Below are 16,917 nucleotides of genomic sequence, written 5' to 3'. Positions count from 1 at the left end.
AATTGTATTCTTTTTTATTGAAATATAGTTGACACACAATGTTACCTTAGTTTCAGCCATATAACATGGTGATTCCACAAGTCTATACTTTATGCTATGCTTGCCACAAGTATGCCTACCATCTGTTACCATACAACGCTATTACAGTACCAATGACCATATTCTCTATACCTTTGACTATACATTGACTATATTTCCTGTAACGTTTTTCGGTATGACCTATTCATTCCATAAATGGAAGCCTGTAACTGCCACTGGAATTGTATTCTTAATATCCTTTTCTGAATGTTCATTGTTACTGTATAAAAATGCAACTGAGTTTTGACTGTTGACTTTTTATCCTGCTACTTTGCTCTTTTATTAGTTTTAACAGTTTTTTGTGGAATATTGAAAATTTTCAACATATAAGGTCTTATCATCTGCGATTAGAGATAACTTCACTTCTTCCTTTCCAATTTGGATACTTATATTTCTTTCTTTCTTGCCTAAGTGCTCTGGCTAGGTATTCTAGTACTACGTTTAATAAAAGTGGCAAGAATGGGAATCCTTGCTTTGTTCCTGATCTTACAGGAAAAGCTTTCAGTCTGTCACCATCAAGTATGATGTGGTTATGGGTTCTTCATAGATGGATTTTATTATGTTGAGATAGTTTCCTTCTATTCCTAGTTTGTTATGTTTTATCATGAAAAGTATTTAATTTTGTAAAATGCTTTCTTTTCATCAGATTGATAAGGTCATGCATTTTTTCCTTCATTCTGTTATTTGTGGTATATTATCAATATAATATATCAACTTTCTCAACTTTTATATGTTGAGCTATCCTTGCATTCAAGGAATAAATCTTACTTGGTCCTAGTGTATATTTCTTTTAATATGCTGCTGAATTCTGTTTGCCAGTATTTTGTTGAGGACTTTTAAATCAGTGTTTATTAGGAATATTGATATAGTTTTCATTTCTTAGTGTCATTTTCTGGCTTTGATATCAGATATCTGGCCATATAGAATGAGTTAGGGAATGTTTCCTCCTCTTCAGGTTTTTTTTTTTAAGTTTGAATTTGAGAAGTATTGGTGTTAATTATTCTTTAAATGTTTGTAGAATTGATCAATAAAGCAATTAGATCCAGATTTTTTTTTTTTCTGTTTGGTCAGGAGATTTTTGATTACTGATTCAATCTCCTTACTACTTATAGATCTATTCAAATTTTCTATTTCTTCATGGTTTAGTCATGGTAAGTTTTATGTTTCTAGAAATTTGCCCATTTAATCTAAGGTATCCAATTTGTTGCTATAGAATTGCTTATAATAATTTTTTTTTGTAGAATTGATAAGGTCCCCAACTTTCATGTTTTATTTTCGTAATTTGAGTCATTTTCTTATCTACTTAGCTAAAAGTTTGTCAATTTTGTTGCTGTTTTTGAAGAACCAACTTTTAGTTTCATTGACTTTTTTCTGTTGTTTTTCTCTTCTGCATTTCATTTACCTCTACTTTAATCTTTATAATTTCCTTCCTTCTGCTAGCTTTGGGTTAAGTTTGTTCTTCTTTTTCTGGTTTCTTAAGTTGTAAAGTTAGATTTTTGATTTGCATATGTTTTTGTTTTTTAGTGTGAACATTTACATCTATAAATTCCCCCCTTAGCACTGCTCTTGCTGTGTCCCATAGCTTTGGTATTTTATGTTTTCATTTGTATTTGTCTTTAGGTTTTCAAACTTTTCCTTTGTGATTTCTTCTTTGATCCATTAATTGTTTAAGAGAGTGATTTTTTTATGTCCACAAATTGGTGAATTTTCCAGCTTTCCTTCTATTATTGAAGTCTGACTTTATGGTCAGAGAAGATATTTTGTAAAACATCTATCGCTTTAAATCTATTCAGACTTAATCGTGGCCTAACATATGATCTATCCTGGAAAATGCCTTATGTGCATTTAAGAATAATGTGTATTCTATTGTCGGGTAGACAATGTGTATTATATTGTTCTGTGTTTGTCTATTGGATCTAGTTGATGTATTTGTTCAAGTCTTCTATTTCCAAACTTCTTTTGTCTTGTTATTCTATCCATCATTGAAAGTGGAATATTGAGGGGCACCTGGGTGGCTCAGTCAGTTAAGCGTCTGACTTTTGATTTCACTTCAGTTCATGATCTCACAGTTTGTGTGTCCAAGCCCTACACTGGGCTCTGTGATGACAGTGCAGAGCCTGCTTGGGATTCTCTTTCTCCCTCTATCTCTGCCCCTCCTTCCCTCTCTCTCAAAATAAACAAATTTTTTAAAAAGTGGAGTATTGAAATTTTCAACTATTATTGTAGAACTGTCCATTTCTTTGTTCAATTCTGCCAATTTTTGCTTCATGTATATTGGTAGTCTGTTATTAAGTGCATAGATGTTTATAATTGTTATATCTTCTTGCTGTATTGAAACCTTTATTAATATACACTATCCTTTTTCTCTTATAAAATTTTTAATTTAAAGTCTATTTTGTCTGATATTAGTATATCCACCGCCACTCTCTTTCAGTTACTATTTGCATAGAATATCCTTTTCCATTGTTTCTCTTTCAAACTATTTATGTTTTTGGATCTAAAATGAGTCTTTTATAGATATCATATAGAATCATTTTTTTAAAAATACAGTCTTCAAATCTCTATCTTTGATTCTCCAATCAAAATAAAATCTATTTTATATTTAAAGTAATTACTGAGAAGAAGAGATTTGTTTGTTTTTTTGTTTCTCATTTGTTTTTGTTTTTTTTTTTTTGTTTCTCATTTTCTGCATTATTTTCTTCTTCTGTGTTTAGTTGATTTATTTTGTAGTGAAATGTTTGAATTCCTGTCTTATTTTTTTATTTATATTCTTTAACTATTTCCTTTGTGGTTGCCATAGGTATTATGGTTAACACTCTAAGATTATTACATTCTAATTTGACTTTATACCAGTTTAACTTCAATCACATTTTTAAAAAACTCTACAGTTTTAGGGGTACCTGGGTGGCTCAGTCAGTTAAGCATCTAACTCTTGATTTCGGCTTGGGTCATGATCTGACAGTTTGTAGGGTCGAGCCCCACATCGGGCTCTGTGCTGACAGCACAGAGCCTGCTTGGAATTCTCTCTCTCCCTCTCTTTCTGCCCCTCTCCAGCTTGAGTGCTCTCTCTCTCTCTCTCTCAAAATAAATACATAAAGTTTGAAAAAAACTCTATAGCTTTAATACTTCCATCCCCACCTTTTTCAGACATTGATGTTGCAAAATTACATCTTTATACATGTGTGTCCAAAAATATAAACTGTGGATATTTTAAGCATTAGTGTCCTAAATTATGTCAAAAACAAAATGTAGCGTTATAAACCAGTTATAATAATGCTAGTTTGGGGACTAATTTTTAAAAACACATTCATCCCTTAAATCATGTAGAAAATAAAAAGTGGAATTACACACCATTGTTATAATAATGCTAAATGTTATAATTGCCCATGCATTTGCATTTATTGAGATCTTTATTTCTTCATATGGCTTTGAGTTATTGTACAGTGTCCTTTCATTTCAACCTATGGGACTCCCTTTAACATTTCTTGCAGATCAAGTTCTAGTGGTTACAAACTCTTTTGTTTATCTTGGGATGTCTTACTTTCACCCTCACTTTTGACAGACAGATTCATTGGATAAAGGATTCTTGGATGAAAGGTTTTCTTTTGGCATTTTGATCAGCCCACTACCTTCTGGCCTTCAAAGCATCTAATGAGAAGTCTGCCAAAAACCTTATTGAGTATCTCTTGGATGTGATAAATCACTTCTCTCTTGCTGCTTTCGAAATTCTGTCTTTGGCTTTTGTCAGTTTGATTAGACTCTACCCCTTTCTCTACCCCTTTCTCTCTCTTCTTCTTCTTCTGGCACTTCCACAATGCATATGGTGGTCTGTTTGATGGTGTTGCACAGGTCCCTTAGGCTCTGTTCATTTCAATTTTTTTTTCTGTTCTGCAGACTTAATAATTTTCATTGTCCTGTCTTCAAGTTCACTGATTCTTTCTTCTACCTGCTCAGATCTGCATTTGAATTTCCTTAGTGAATTTTTCATTACAGTGATTGTACTTTTCAGTTTTGGGATTTGCTTTTGGTTTCCTTTTTAGGTTTTCCTTCTCTTTATTGCTATTTCCATTTTGTTCATACATTATTCTCCTGGCTTTATGTATCTCTTCCTTAAATTCTTTGAACATCTTTAAGACAAGTGTTTTAAAGCATTTGTCTATTAAATCCACCATCAGGTCTTTTTCAGAGTTAGTTTCTGCTGGCTTATTTATTTTTTTCTTTTGATTTGGGCCACACTTTTCAGTTTCCTACTATGCCTTGTGATATTTTTGTTGAAAACTGGACATGTGAAGTTAATAATATGATAATACAGGAAATCACATGGTATATGAGAAATTTTCACTACGTTAGTAAATATTCTTAGCAAAAGCTTTTCACTAATAATTAGAAGGATTTATTGGCTGATTATATTTTATTTCATCCTAAATGCAATTAAAAAAAATTCCCTTCTAACTAAATACTAATTAGCATTTCTCTCAAAAATATCCATCAGAGAGGGGTGCCTGGGTGGCTCAGTCGGTTAAGCATCCAACTCTTGATTTCAGCTCAGGTCATGATCTCATGGTTTTTGAGTTCATGCACCACATTGGGCTCTGTGCTGACAGCATGGAGCCTGCCTGGGGTTCTCTTTCTCTGCCCCTCCTCTGTTCATGCTTTCTTTCTCTCTCTCCCCCCCCCCCGCCTCTCTCTCTCTCTCTCTCAAATCAATAAACATTAAAATAAATATCCATCAGAGATCTCAGGGCTAGGAGCCAATGGAGATTCCTTCTGATTAGCTCATTAAGACAATCTTTCAGTAAAATAGAGCAATTTGAACCTATTTCATACCTTCTGTCAAAAAGTCAAAAATAACCTCTAACTTTTCCTGATTTTACCCTAGGGCATGCGGGTCCTGTGACTTTGGACAACTGTGGGGATATTGACAACACTATGATGCTTCTGTATACCTCCGTGGATACCAACAAAGTATGTCTGACTTCTTATCAGGAATTTGGGGTGAAGTGACTAGGAGAGGAAGGATAACTACAAGGCAAGTGATAGAAAAGGAATTAGAGAAGTTGTGTTTAAAAATCTGCAAGTTATTTTTTTCAAATTCACAATTATGCCCTACTTGAGACTATTCTTTAAGCATTTTGACCCATAGACCTTATTTAGAATATCCATACTCTATTGACTCTATATAAGATACTTAGCCAGAATATATTGATATAAATACCAGACTGTTGATGGGATATCAATGATAGGATGACACTTCTGTCCTAAGAATTGTTTATTCATTTCCACAGCTAAAAATTTCAATGAAACATTCCCTGTTCTCTCCATCTGAACTCATAAAAATCACTAATTGTGCAATATTTCTGGCACAAGCCATCCTATAATGTCATGTTTTTATTCACATTACATGTATCTTTTCTCCTCACCTACATATAGGTTCTTTATTTTTTAAAGTTTATTTGTTTTGAAAGGGAGCAGAGGAAGGAGCAGAGAGATTCATAGAAAGAATCTCAAACAGGCTCCACCCTGTCAGCACAGCATAGGGCTCAGTCTCACAAACCATGAGATCATGACCTGAGCCAAAATCAAGAGTGAGAAGCTTAACCAACTGAGCCACCCAGGCACCCCCATGTAGGTTCTTTAAAGAAAGGGAATGGGTCTTACTTTTCCATGTTTCCAGTGCTTGCTTAGCTTCTTATCTGGAATATAATTAATGGCTGATCAGCATTTAATTTAAAATCAAAACACCTATCTGTATGTCACCCAAAATTGTGCCCATCGCAAACTATGAAAGCCACTGTTCTAGCCAACCAAATGGTCAGTAGAAAGTATTTTTTTTTTCTTTAAGACATTGTGTCCTCACATAACTAGGAATCTAAGACAAAGAGTTATTCATTTTTTCATGTAATTTTACAATGTGATCATTATGGCATCTTTAAGTCATACATTTGGCATATATGTTGACCACCCCCCCCCTTGTAAAAGATATCTGTAATGGGAAATATGGAAAGCTAGAGAAAAGATGTCCAGATTGAGAAAGTTAAACCAGAAATTTGAGGGCGGCATTTCAGAAAACTACTCCATAGTTTACAGTTACTATATAAACCTTTAATATAATGCTATATTTCACATACATTTCATGGGAGTACCTTTAGAAAAGTGTCACCAATGCTCCAGTTATTATAGTAACTACAAAGATAACTATACTCCCCTCTAAGTCATTTGCACCTAATGATTCCTTTGGAGAGAAGCAAATACATGACGATCCTATATCATCCTCATAACTGCTCTTCAGTATAAAAAATATTCTGTACACTTACTCTCTCTGAAGGAAAATCTAGCTGAATTTTTCAATAAAGGTAAATCTAGTTGAATTTTCCAATAATCTAGTGCCAGCAGTTGTGCTGTATAATATGTATATACAGGCAACCAGGGATTAATTCTCAAAACACAGAGATATAGATAAGCTATTCTATATCCAGAGAAAGCCTCAATAGAAAGTCAATGTACTGTACCCGAATGTTAGGATATTTACTATCCTCAATATATGCAATTATAGATCATACTTTCAAGTTAAAAGTATATTTCTACTGCTCATGCTCTGTCTCTCTCTCTGTCAAAAATAAATAAACATTAAAAAAATTAAAAGTATATTTCTAAAGATATAAAACTTTTGTCCAGAAAGTTTTGAGGGAATGGTGTTGAATTTAGAAAGATGGTCATTTTTCAGATGTCTTTTACAAAACCGACTCAATATATGCAGCAATATTGTAAGGATATATTAATATATCCCATTGGTGGATTGCTTGAAAAAAAAACCTTTTCTTTTAGAAGTCTAATTAGTATCATGTACAAGACAGCATATTAGAGCAAAAGGATAGAAGATATTTGAAAATTATGTAATTGATAGAATTTAAATGTAGCATTATTTCAGAGCCCCTTGACCTATATCAAAATAGATAATGGATTTTACCTGTGATGCATTTTCTCAATATATTGTTTTCAAAGCAACTTAATATTGTGCAAAACATTGGTGCTTCACTTGTCATGTGACTTAGAGTTAGCCATTAATTTCTTTTGGTCTCTCTTTTAACATTCGTAAAATGAGAGGCTTGAACTAATTCTCTAAAGATGCAAAGATTCTATATTGGGTAGGAGTTACTCATACGATGTATGATCATAAAGAAACAAAATAATTGACCCACATGGGGCTTAAAGCTACCTTCATGCTGTGAACCAATAAGTGGATGCTACCTAGCTAAGCTCCTGGCTGCAAAACATTACCTTGTTTCATTGAGAAGTGTTACTATGAAATTCAAATGTCAATGGGCAGGACAGTCTCATCAGAAGTCATTCTAAAATGTCTTTTTCTGTTCATCCTTCTTCTTTTTCATGCCCTGGCACAGTACAACGTTCTATTGACCTATGACACCCATGTAAATAGGACTACTCCAAAGGAAGAAACCCCCACATTCATCTGGAAGAACCACAAACTTCCTAATGATATCCCAGGCGAGGGTAAGATATCCTTTGGTGAATTTTCTTTCCCTGAAATGGCTTTTCTGGTAAGGTAAGCACATTCTATGGTTTATACAATTAGCCTGCTTTTATTTTTTTGTTTATTTTGTCTGTTGTCTGAATTAGATTTGCTAGGCTTGTAAAATGTGGACTTCCCTTCCCAATGAATGATATTACAGTTCTAATTACATGCTGAAGCTATCCCTATTCTAATTTAGCTATACCTCTCTTTAATATGTGTCCTACCTAATCACTGACAAAAATTAACCTATAGAAAATTAGTTGCAACAACTGGCAAAGTGAACACAAAGACATATATTCTTAATGCCACTTACTCCGTTTTACTGCAATAAACTCAAAGTATACATATTTCAGCAAGAAACACATGATGCCAGCAGCCGTCAGTCATCAGTGAGCATGGCTTCAAAAGTCTCCCCCCATTTCCTCACAGGATATATACTTGGGTTATAATGATGATTACCCATCTACTTAAGATGAGATCCTATAATATCATGGAAAGCCCTAACATGACTATAACTTCACCCGTGCAACTTCCGATGTGACCATATGACATTGGGCATCACTGTATAGGGTCAGCTAAGTATCTCCTGGGCAACAAAGTCTCAGGACAGTCTGGCTTAGCCAAGGATTACTACAATAAATAGTAAGTAATTTCACATTACTAATCTATTTTTAGGGAAAAAAGTTTAAATTTGGACAAATATTTATGCCCAAGATGCAAAAAATAATAATAATAATAAATTTTTTATTAAATTTATTATTAATATAATAATAATTTAGAATTAATAAAATTAATAAAATAATTTAGAAAAAGTGATACATTCATAAATGTATAAAATAATTTAGAAAAAAGTGATACATTCATAAATGGTACATCATAAACCAATTAAAATATTTACAAAGAATTTTAAATGACATGGGAAAACTCACAAGGTAAATTAACAGGAAAGTGAACAAATTTTTATTTAATAAGATTCTATTCTTTGTAAAACTATGTTAGAAATAGACTGTAAAGAAATATGCTAAAATGTTAACAGTGATAGCTTCTGAATAGTAGGATCCTAGGAGAATTTTTTTTTGACCATTTTATGTTTTTCTTAATTTTCCAATTTTTCCCATGACTCTGTATTAATTTACCATTTTTAAATACTAAAGAATAAACTATAAATATTTGTCTCGCAGCCCTGTTCTAATAACCAGAAACTGAGGTCAATAGGACTTAAAGAGAAAAGTTGTGTTTTGATGCACTTGCTTGTGTTAAAGTTCTTGCTATATTTTTAGTCCTCTTGTGTTCCATGAGTCGTATATGGTTAAAAATGATCCCTGTGTTTTTATTCAGTAGCCATATGCAGTTGACTAAAGCAAAGAAGGATGTGGGAAGTGGGGATCCTATTCTTCTAAACAATAAACAATCCCGAACTGACTTCAGATTTACTGTTATCATTGCTCTTTTTTAAAGTTTTTATTTTGATTCCAGTTAATATACGGTGTTATATTAGTTTCAGGTGTGCCGTATAATAATTCCACACTTCCAACATCACCCTGTGCTCATCATGACAAGGGCTGTCCTTAATCCCCATCACCTATTTCACCCATCCCCAGTCTCTCCCCTCTGGTAACCATCAGATCGTTCTCTATAAGTAAGAGTCTCTTTCTTTCTTCTTTCTTTCTTTCTTTCTTTCTCTCTCTCTCTCTCTCTCTCATTTTTTCCCTTTGCTTTTTCATTTTGTTTCTTAAATTCTACATATGTGTGAAAGCATATGACATTTGTTTTTCTTAACTTATTTCATTTAGCATGATACTCTCCAGCCTCATTCATGTTATTGAAATGGCAAGATTTCATTCTTTTTGATGGCTAAATATTCCTTTGTAAAATACCACTTCTTTATCCATTCATCAATTGATGGACATTTGGGCTGCTTTCATATCTTGGCTCTTATAAATAATGGTGCAATAAACATAAGGCTGCATGTATCCCTCTGAATTAGTGTTCTTATATTTTGGGGGGTAAACACCCAGTAAAGTGATTGCTGGATCATAAAGTAGTCCTATTTTTAACTTTTTGAGGAACCTCCATACTGTTTTCATACTGTTTGCGTTCCCACCAACAGTGCATCAGTGTTCCTTTTTCTCCGCATCCTCACCAACATTTGTTGTTTCTTGTGCTCTTGACTTGAGTCATTCTGACAGATGTGAAGTGATATCTTATTATAGTTTTGATTTGCATTTCCCTGATAATAAGTAATGATGAGCATCTTTTCATGTGTCTGTTGGCCGTCTGGATGTCTTCTTTGGAGAAATATCTGTTTGTGTCTTCTGTCCAGTTTTAATTGGATTAATTGTTTTTTGGGTGTTTTATAAGTTCTTTATATATTTTGGATACTCACCCCCCATTCTGTAGGGTTGCCTTTTAGTTTTGTCGATTGTTTTCTTCACTGTGCAGAAGCTTTTTATTTTCATATAGTCCCAATAGATTATTTTTGCTTTTGTTTCCCTTGCCTCAGGAGATATATCTAGAAAGAAGTTGCTATGACTGATGTCAAAGAAGTTACTGCTTGAGTTCTCTTCTAGGATTCTTGTGGTTTCCGGTCTCACATTTAGGTCTTTAATCCTACCCAAAATAATAAGATAAGATACCTAGGAATAAACTTAACCAAAGAGGTGAAAGATCTGTACTCTGAAAATTCTAAAATACTGATGACAAAATTCAAGATGACACAAAGAAATGGAAAGACATTTCATGCTCATGGATTAGAAGAACAAATACTGTTAAAATGTCTTTACTACCCAAAGCAGTCTATACATTTAATGCAGTCGCTGTCAAAATACCAACAGCTTTTTTTACAGAGGTAGGCCAAACAATGTTAAAATTTGTGTGGAAGCAGAAAAGACCCCATATACCCAAAGCAATCTTGAAAAAGTAAAACCATACTATCATTGCTTTTTAAAGTTGATTTCTTTTCATGAGCAAGCTTTTTAAAATTATCTCTAGAACCATCTGCAAGCTTCCTAGGTTTAACCACACTTAACTTTTAAAATGTATGTCTTTTCTCATGGATTTTTGCAACTCTTTACTTCTTTCCTTTGTAACTTTTTGAGTTACAACTATTTTTTCTTTTCCCTTAATTATAGCCTGTGGTAACAATGTCAGCTTGTATTTTTAATATATTTCTTTAAGAGTTTTGGGGTATTTGGGTTATTCAATAGAAGGATCTATGCTTTATAAAATGCTCAACTTCTCAAAAAGTAATTTTTGAGAGAACTCTCATTATTTACCTAAGAGACATCACATTAAATATTCATATTACAGGGACATTGTATCATCCTGGGCAACTTCACTTCATCCTCATTTAGCCAGAAAATTCAGTTAGCCAGAACTTTTCATTACTCAACTGTTACTACATTTAACTTCAAACTTTATAAATAAAGTAATTCAATCTTTCAAATAGTAAAAGAGATTTCATCTGGTCTTTTATCTGGGTACACAACTGCCAACTAAGTGTCAGAATGTTTCAACTGAGATAACACTATCACTATGGTTTCATTCATTCTACAAAGATTTACTTAATGCCAGGGAATGTTCTAAACCATCATCATCTGCCTCCTGGGTTACAATAACATCCACCTGACTTCCTGCTTCAGTCCTGCTTCCTGCCCACCTCTAGTCTAACCAACAGTGCCACCAGAATGAAAGCGTGGATCCAGTCATATTGTTGCATTATTGCTAACACTCAATTGGCAGCTCTACCTTACCCATGGAATAAAGTCTAAATGACTTATTACAGCACAAAATGTCCATTTATCTTCTTACTTCTCCAGACTTATCTTTCTTTCATCTTGCCTGAAATCCCTTCCCTACTCCCTCAACTTCCTCCTATTTCCTTAAAAAAATGGTGGGAGGTGGTCTTGCAACCTCGTGCCCTTGTGTCTTCAGTGATGCTACTCGCTCTGATTAAAATGTATCACTCCTCCATACAACTGGTAAGCAGCCACTCATCTTCAACATTTAATTTGAATTTCATATTTTCTAAGCTTTTTCTTAGCTTCCCATTGATCTTTCCCAAATCCCACCAGACTTCTAGCATAGAATTTATATCACACTTATTGGTTTACACATCTTTTTAAACCATATACTGTGTGAGTGTAGGGTCTATTCTTTATTCATGTCTGCTTGCCCAACTTAGTGCCTTAGAAGAGATGGAGGGAGGAAGGGAGGAGAGGGAGGGAGGGAGGGAGGGAAGGAAGGAAGGAAGGAAGGAAGGAAGGAAGGAAGAAGGAACAATATGAGATAACTATAAATTCATTTCTACTCAGCACTAATCCACCCTGTGTTAATTTCAGTCAATTTACTTCTCCAAGTGTTAGTTTCTTCCTCCTTCAAATCAGGACATCTGTTAACTAACTCTAAGATTCTTTGTAACTATCATATGACTGTGGGCTTATAAAATCATTCTACCTTCACTGTAAATGGAATTAAATAGAATGTGATAACCACAGCAGCAGAAGCTTGACCTTTGAACTAATGTAATACTGTGACTTGACTAACTTAAGCAAAACTGAAAAGTATGTTGAATTAACAACTGCTATAGTTAAATAGTATATAGTATATTTAAATATGGTGCAGTGAGATGTTCATACTGTAGGGGGCATATAGGAATTGAGATGGGCAATGACCCAGCGGAAGCTCCCCCTAGTCCCTCCAATTCATGTTCTAGTCTAGGGGGATGTGTAATCTTAGTAGACTGATGAGTAGAATCATTGATGAGTAGAATTGTATTTCTTGTGTTGACTTCGTTTTTTGTGTGGAATTGGAGAGTGATGGCAATGGCAGTGGTGGCTAGGTGAGGGAAGTGATGATCACAGTAATAAGCAGAATTCACACAGTCAAACATGCCCATACTGCAACTCCAAATCCAGAGTACTAATCAGTTTCTTCCCTGATGAGAACAGAAATCCAGCGCTCAAATTTTCACTTGTTGTAGGTTTTCCCTTAGCAGAAAACAAGATAACAAGCAGAGGCAACATCTTACATTAGCAGCAAAGCATAAATTCTTCAACACCACCCCTTATAAAAAGCACGGAGAAAATTTTAGTGACGAAAAATTCATTCATGTGATTTTTAAACCCAATAGTAGAGATATTCATAGTGGAAAGTGAGTGTGCCTGGTCCCGTCTCTGTCAACTTTGGTCTCTCAATCACTTCTGACTTTGTTGCATATTTCTAAGTAATATGAATATCTTTCTTGATTTATAAATATTAGAGGTTATCTGTTTATTTCTTGTACTGATGAAAGATTTGGTTCATCTTCACCAGCCCTACTTTTTTCTAACCTTTTCTCAATATAGCTATATATTTTTTGTCAATTCATTTATTGGATGCCTTTGTAGTTTTAATTAATACACGTAAGTTTCTAGTATTATTCTATCAACTATATACAAAACTTCTTGCTTCTCAACTAGTGACCCTATCCTTCCTTCTACCTCCTTCTTATCTCCCAGAGTCTCCTGTATTTCTCTTTGATTTTTCATAGTTGATAATATCTGTTTTGTACCTCTATGAAGCCCTCTGCCATTTACCTACAATTTGATTCTGAAAGTTGAAAATTAGTAAACATTTTCATCATTATTTATATAAAGCTAAATAGCACTCTATTGGTTAGAATCCATTCCATTTCCCCTTCTTGAACTGAATCCATTGTGGCATATACGAACCATGACTTTCTTGCAGTTTTACTATTGCTGCTGTCCTTCTCAATAAAGCCTTGTTCCTTTGTAGATTCAGATTCTGCTTCAATGCTTCCTTGGGTTAGATCCACATTTTCCTGGGTTTCACTTACCCTTCTGTGAGTCTCTTAAATCCCTCCATCCTTACAGCTCCACCTACAACTAGTGTTCTAATAAATAAAGTCACTTACATTCTTCAGTGACTTCCCTCAATGACCTGGTAGTGCTTGGGAAGGACCAGCAGGCAACACTGTCACTTGGTATTCTACAGTGACTGACTTTTCTTCTGATTTGTGCTTGTTCTTAAAAAATAGTTGTCTCTTTCTCTATGAGTCCTCCTTAGGTATAGGAGTTCCAAGGATATTAGGTGGGCTTCCTACCAAAATTATCTCTGCACTGAAAACTATTTTATGTTCTTGTAACATTTGGTGATTCCCATAAGAAGTACAGTGAGCAGATTATAAGGATAGCTGGAATTAAACCACTTTCCTTGGCACATTCCAGATAATTTTCTTCAGAGACCACAGATACAGGACCTGAACTACCAATGAAGAGATTAATAAAAGATCAATATTTTTTAAAAGTTTCTCCTTTCCTTTTCCTCAAATCAGATTATACAACTAGAGTCTTTGAAATGTTTTTATTCGCTCTTCAAAGATCCTTACTAATGCATTTTTTCACTGCCTTTTCTGCCACAGGCCCTCAAGCCCTGTTGATTGCGGTCTTCACCCTCACAGGAGCTGTGGTTCTGCTCCTCCTCATTGCTCTTCTGGTGCTGAGGTACCTGTCACCCTCTTTGTCTCACTGTGCTCACCATCCAGAGAGGGAGGGAGCGGGAGAGGGAGAAGTCTGATGCCATCAATGATAATGTACATTCACAAGAAGGTTTCTAGACAGATCGAAGATCATGAAGGCATTCTGCATCAAAGACCACATCACGGGCAGAATGGTACTGAATAGATCACTTACAGCTTGGTGTCAGAGGGACCTGAACTCCTATCTAGCTCAGTTCTGTGACTTACTAGTTGTGTGATTTTGAGTGCATTATGATGTGTTACTTAGATTCGGTATCCTCATCTGAACTGTTGTGAGAACTTGAAATAAGGTGTGTATAGTGACAACCATATAATGGGCACTCTATAGGTAGAGACAGGTATTCTGCTGTTTATTGGCATTTTGTGGGAAATTTCAAAGTCTCTATATGTTCAGTCTGGAAGAGTCCTTTGAAATCATCTACCTCCTCCTGTTTTCGCATGGGGAAAGGGACCCAGAAAACCTAATGGCTCGTCTTTTTTCTTTAAAAATTTTTTTTTAACATTTATTTATTTTTGAGACAGAGAGAGACAGAGCATGAACGGGGGAGGGGCAGAGAGAGAGGGAGACACAGAATCGGAAGCAGGCTCCAGGCTCTGGCCATCAGCCCAGAGCCTGACGCGGGGCTCGAACTCACGGACCGCGAGATCGTGACCTGAGCTGAAGTCGGACGCTCAACCGACTGAGCCACCCAGGCGCCCCTCGTCTTTAATCATACCACCAGGTAGTATGTAGGGCCAAGACTAGCAGTCAGGCCTTCTGACCATCAGTTCCATGGTTGTCTACTCAATTTGGACATATGGATTGCCCCGCACAGTGACAGAGGCATAATATATACTCAGAAATATTTGTTGAATATATAAATGAATGACTGAATATCACACTACCTCTTAATCTGTGTATGTTAAACACACAAAACTTTCCATCATATTATATTGTCAGAATCACCCCCATTTCCCAACTGAACCAGATAACAATTTTTCTCTGTGTATCACACATGTTGATATGTGTGTCACTATACTTTCTCATGAGAGCATCCAAACTGTTCCATATCAGTTAAAGTTTTCTCCAGGAAAGGAAATAGATTTCTCTGTTCAGCCTGAAGGCAGAATTTGAGTCCTGTAACTGCATTACCCCAAATTTGAGATGTATATACACATATACAGTGTATTGTGGTCATTTAGTTGAAGGTAACCAGAAACCACAATTTGAAGATAATAAATCCAGTCAATAGCAAGGTCACAATGTGGCAGTTGTCCTTCAGAAACCAAGTCCAAATGATTGTCAGCTTAAGATAGGGGTAAATCACAAGGTAAGAGACAATAACGTGCAGAAACAGGCATTTTCCATTTTCTTTAAACACAGGAGGCAGAGATAGGGTTTCCCAATGGCCAGAGCAGTGATGTGTCCAAATGAGATCTGGTAGACAGATGTTATTCACATAGTTCTCCATTACAGCTGCCTATACAAGAAAAGTAGTGAATGATTTATGGCATCCTCTGATTCAATATGGATGACAGTTGGCTCTCTTGGGTCCCAAGAGTCTTTGGGAATGCAGAGATGAGAGCCTTCAAGGCTATAAGACTACTTTGCCTCCAGGTCTTAGGATCATAATCATTGGTCAGTAATATACTATTTTATATGTACTTAATAGAGGAATACTCAGAAAAGCATAGGGAGAAAATAATCATTTCTGCTTAGGGGACATTAATAAGGGCACACGGATGAGGTTAAGAAGGTGAGTAGAAGTTTGTCAAATGACCACAAGCAAAGACAAACTCAAGGACAAATAGCTCAATGGAAAAAATTCAGATTCTAGAATCAGACACAGCAAGCAATGGAACTTGGAATACGATAGAGGTGATATTACAAGTCAATTGGGAAATGATACTGGCACAGTAGGCTTGCAACATGGAAAAAATGAAATTAAAATCCTAAAAAAAAATGAAATTAAAATCCTACCTGAAACTATACACAGATATAGAGTTCATTCCATATGGATTATAAATGGAATAAAGACCTGAATGTGAAACTCAAACTTCAAAACTTAGAAGAAATTAATAGAAAATGACTTTGTGATCTCAACTAGGAAAATATTTCTCAGTTAAGGTAAGTTACAGAAGAAAAAAAATGAATGTGGCCATAATGAAAATTAAACTTTCTATACAACAAAGTTAAAATAAGCAATAAACTAGTGTTTGAAAAGACATTGAATCTCTCTAGTAATCAAAAAAAAATGGGAATTCCTGGGTGGCTCAGTCAGTTAAGCGTCCGACTCTTGATTTCAGCTCACATCATGATCTCATGGTTTGTGAGTTTGAGCCCCACATCAGGCTCTATGCTGACAGCACAGAGTCTGCTTGGGATTCTCTCTCTCCCTGTCTCTCTGTGCCTCCCCTGATTACATGTGTGCATGTGCTCTCTCTCTCAAATTAAATAAACACCTTTTTTTTCTAAAAAGAAAAGCTTATATTTTGAAAAAATGAAGCACAAAGCAACAATTAAATACCATTTCACATACATCATAATGGTAAAAAAAAAAAAAGTTTAATAATACCAAATGTTAAGAATATGGAGGAAACAGGAATTCTAATGATGGGTGGGTCAGCTGGTGTAACCACTTTGGGAAATAATTTGTCAATATCTACAAAAAGTTGTGTTTCCTATAACCCAAGAATTCTGCTTTATCTATACTGTCTGGGAGAAACACTTTAAAAAGGTGACATTTTGAATGCTGAAATGCATGTTGCATTTTCTCTATGCTTTTCT

The 16,917-nt window shown here is 35.0% G+C and overlaps 1 protein-coding gene across 1 annotated transcript in view; it reads left to right on the top strand.

The window, feature by feature from the left end:
- The window catches only part of GUCY2C (guanylate cyclase 2C), a 68,640-nt gene that overhangs the window by 20,067 nt on the left and 31,656 nt on the right, over positions 1-16,917 (top strand). Inside the window, exons 9-11 of the mRNA XM_007082767.3 lie at positions 4,958-5,043; positions 7,479-7,590; positions 14,034-14,115. Coding sequence (XP_007082829.1) covers positions 4,958-5,043; positions 7,479-7,590; positions 14,034-14,115 — 280 coding nt within the window. The remainder of the gene's footprint in view (positions 1-4,957; positions 5,044-7,478; positions 7,591-14,033; positions 14,116-16,917) is intronic.

Source organism: Panthera tigris, chromosome B4 (assembly GCF_018350195.1).
Source record: "Panthera tigris isolate Pti1 chromosome B4, P.tigris_Pti1_mat1.1, whole genome shotgun sequence".
Classification (NCBI taxonomy): domain Eukaryota; kingdom Metazoa; phylum Chordata; class Mammalia; order Carnivora; family Felidae; genus Panthera; species Panthera tigris.
This window is presented reverse-complemented; position numbering and strand designations above follow the sequence as displayed.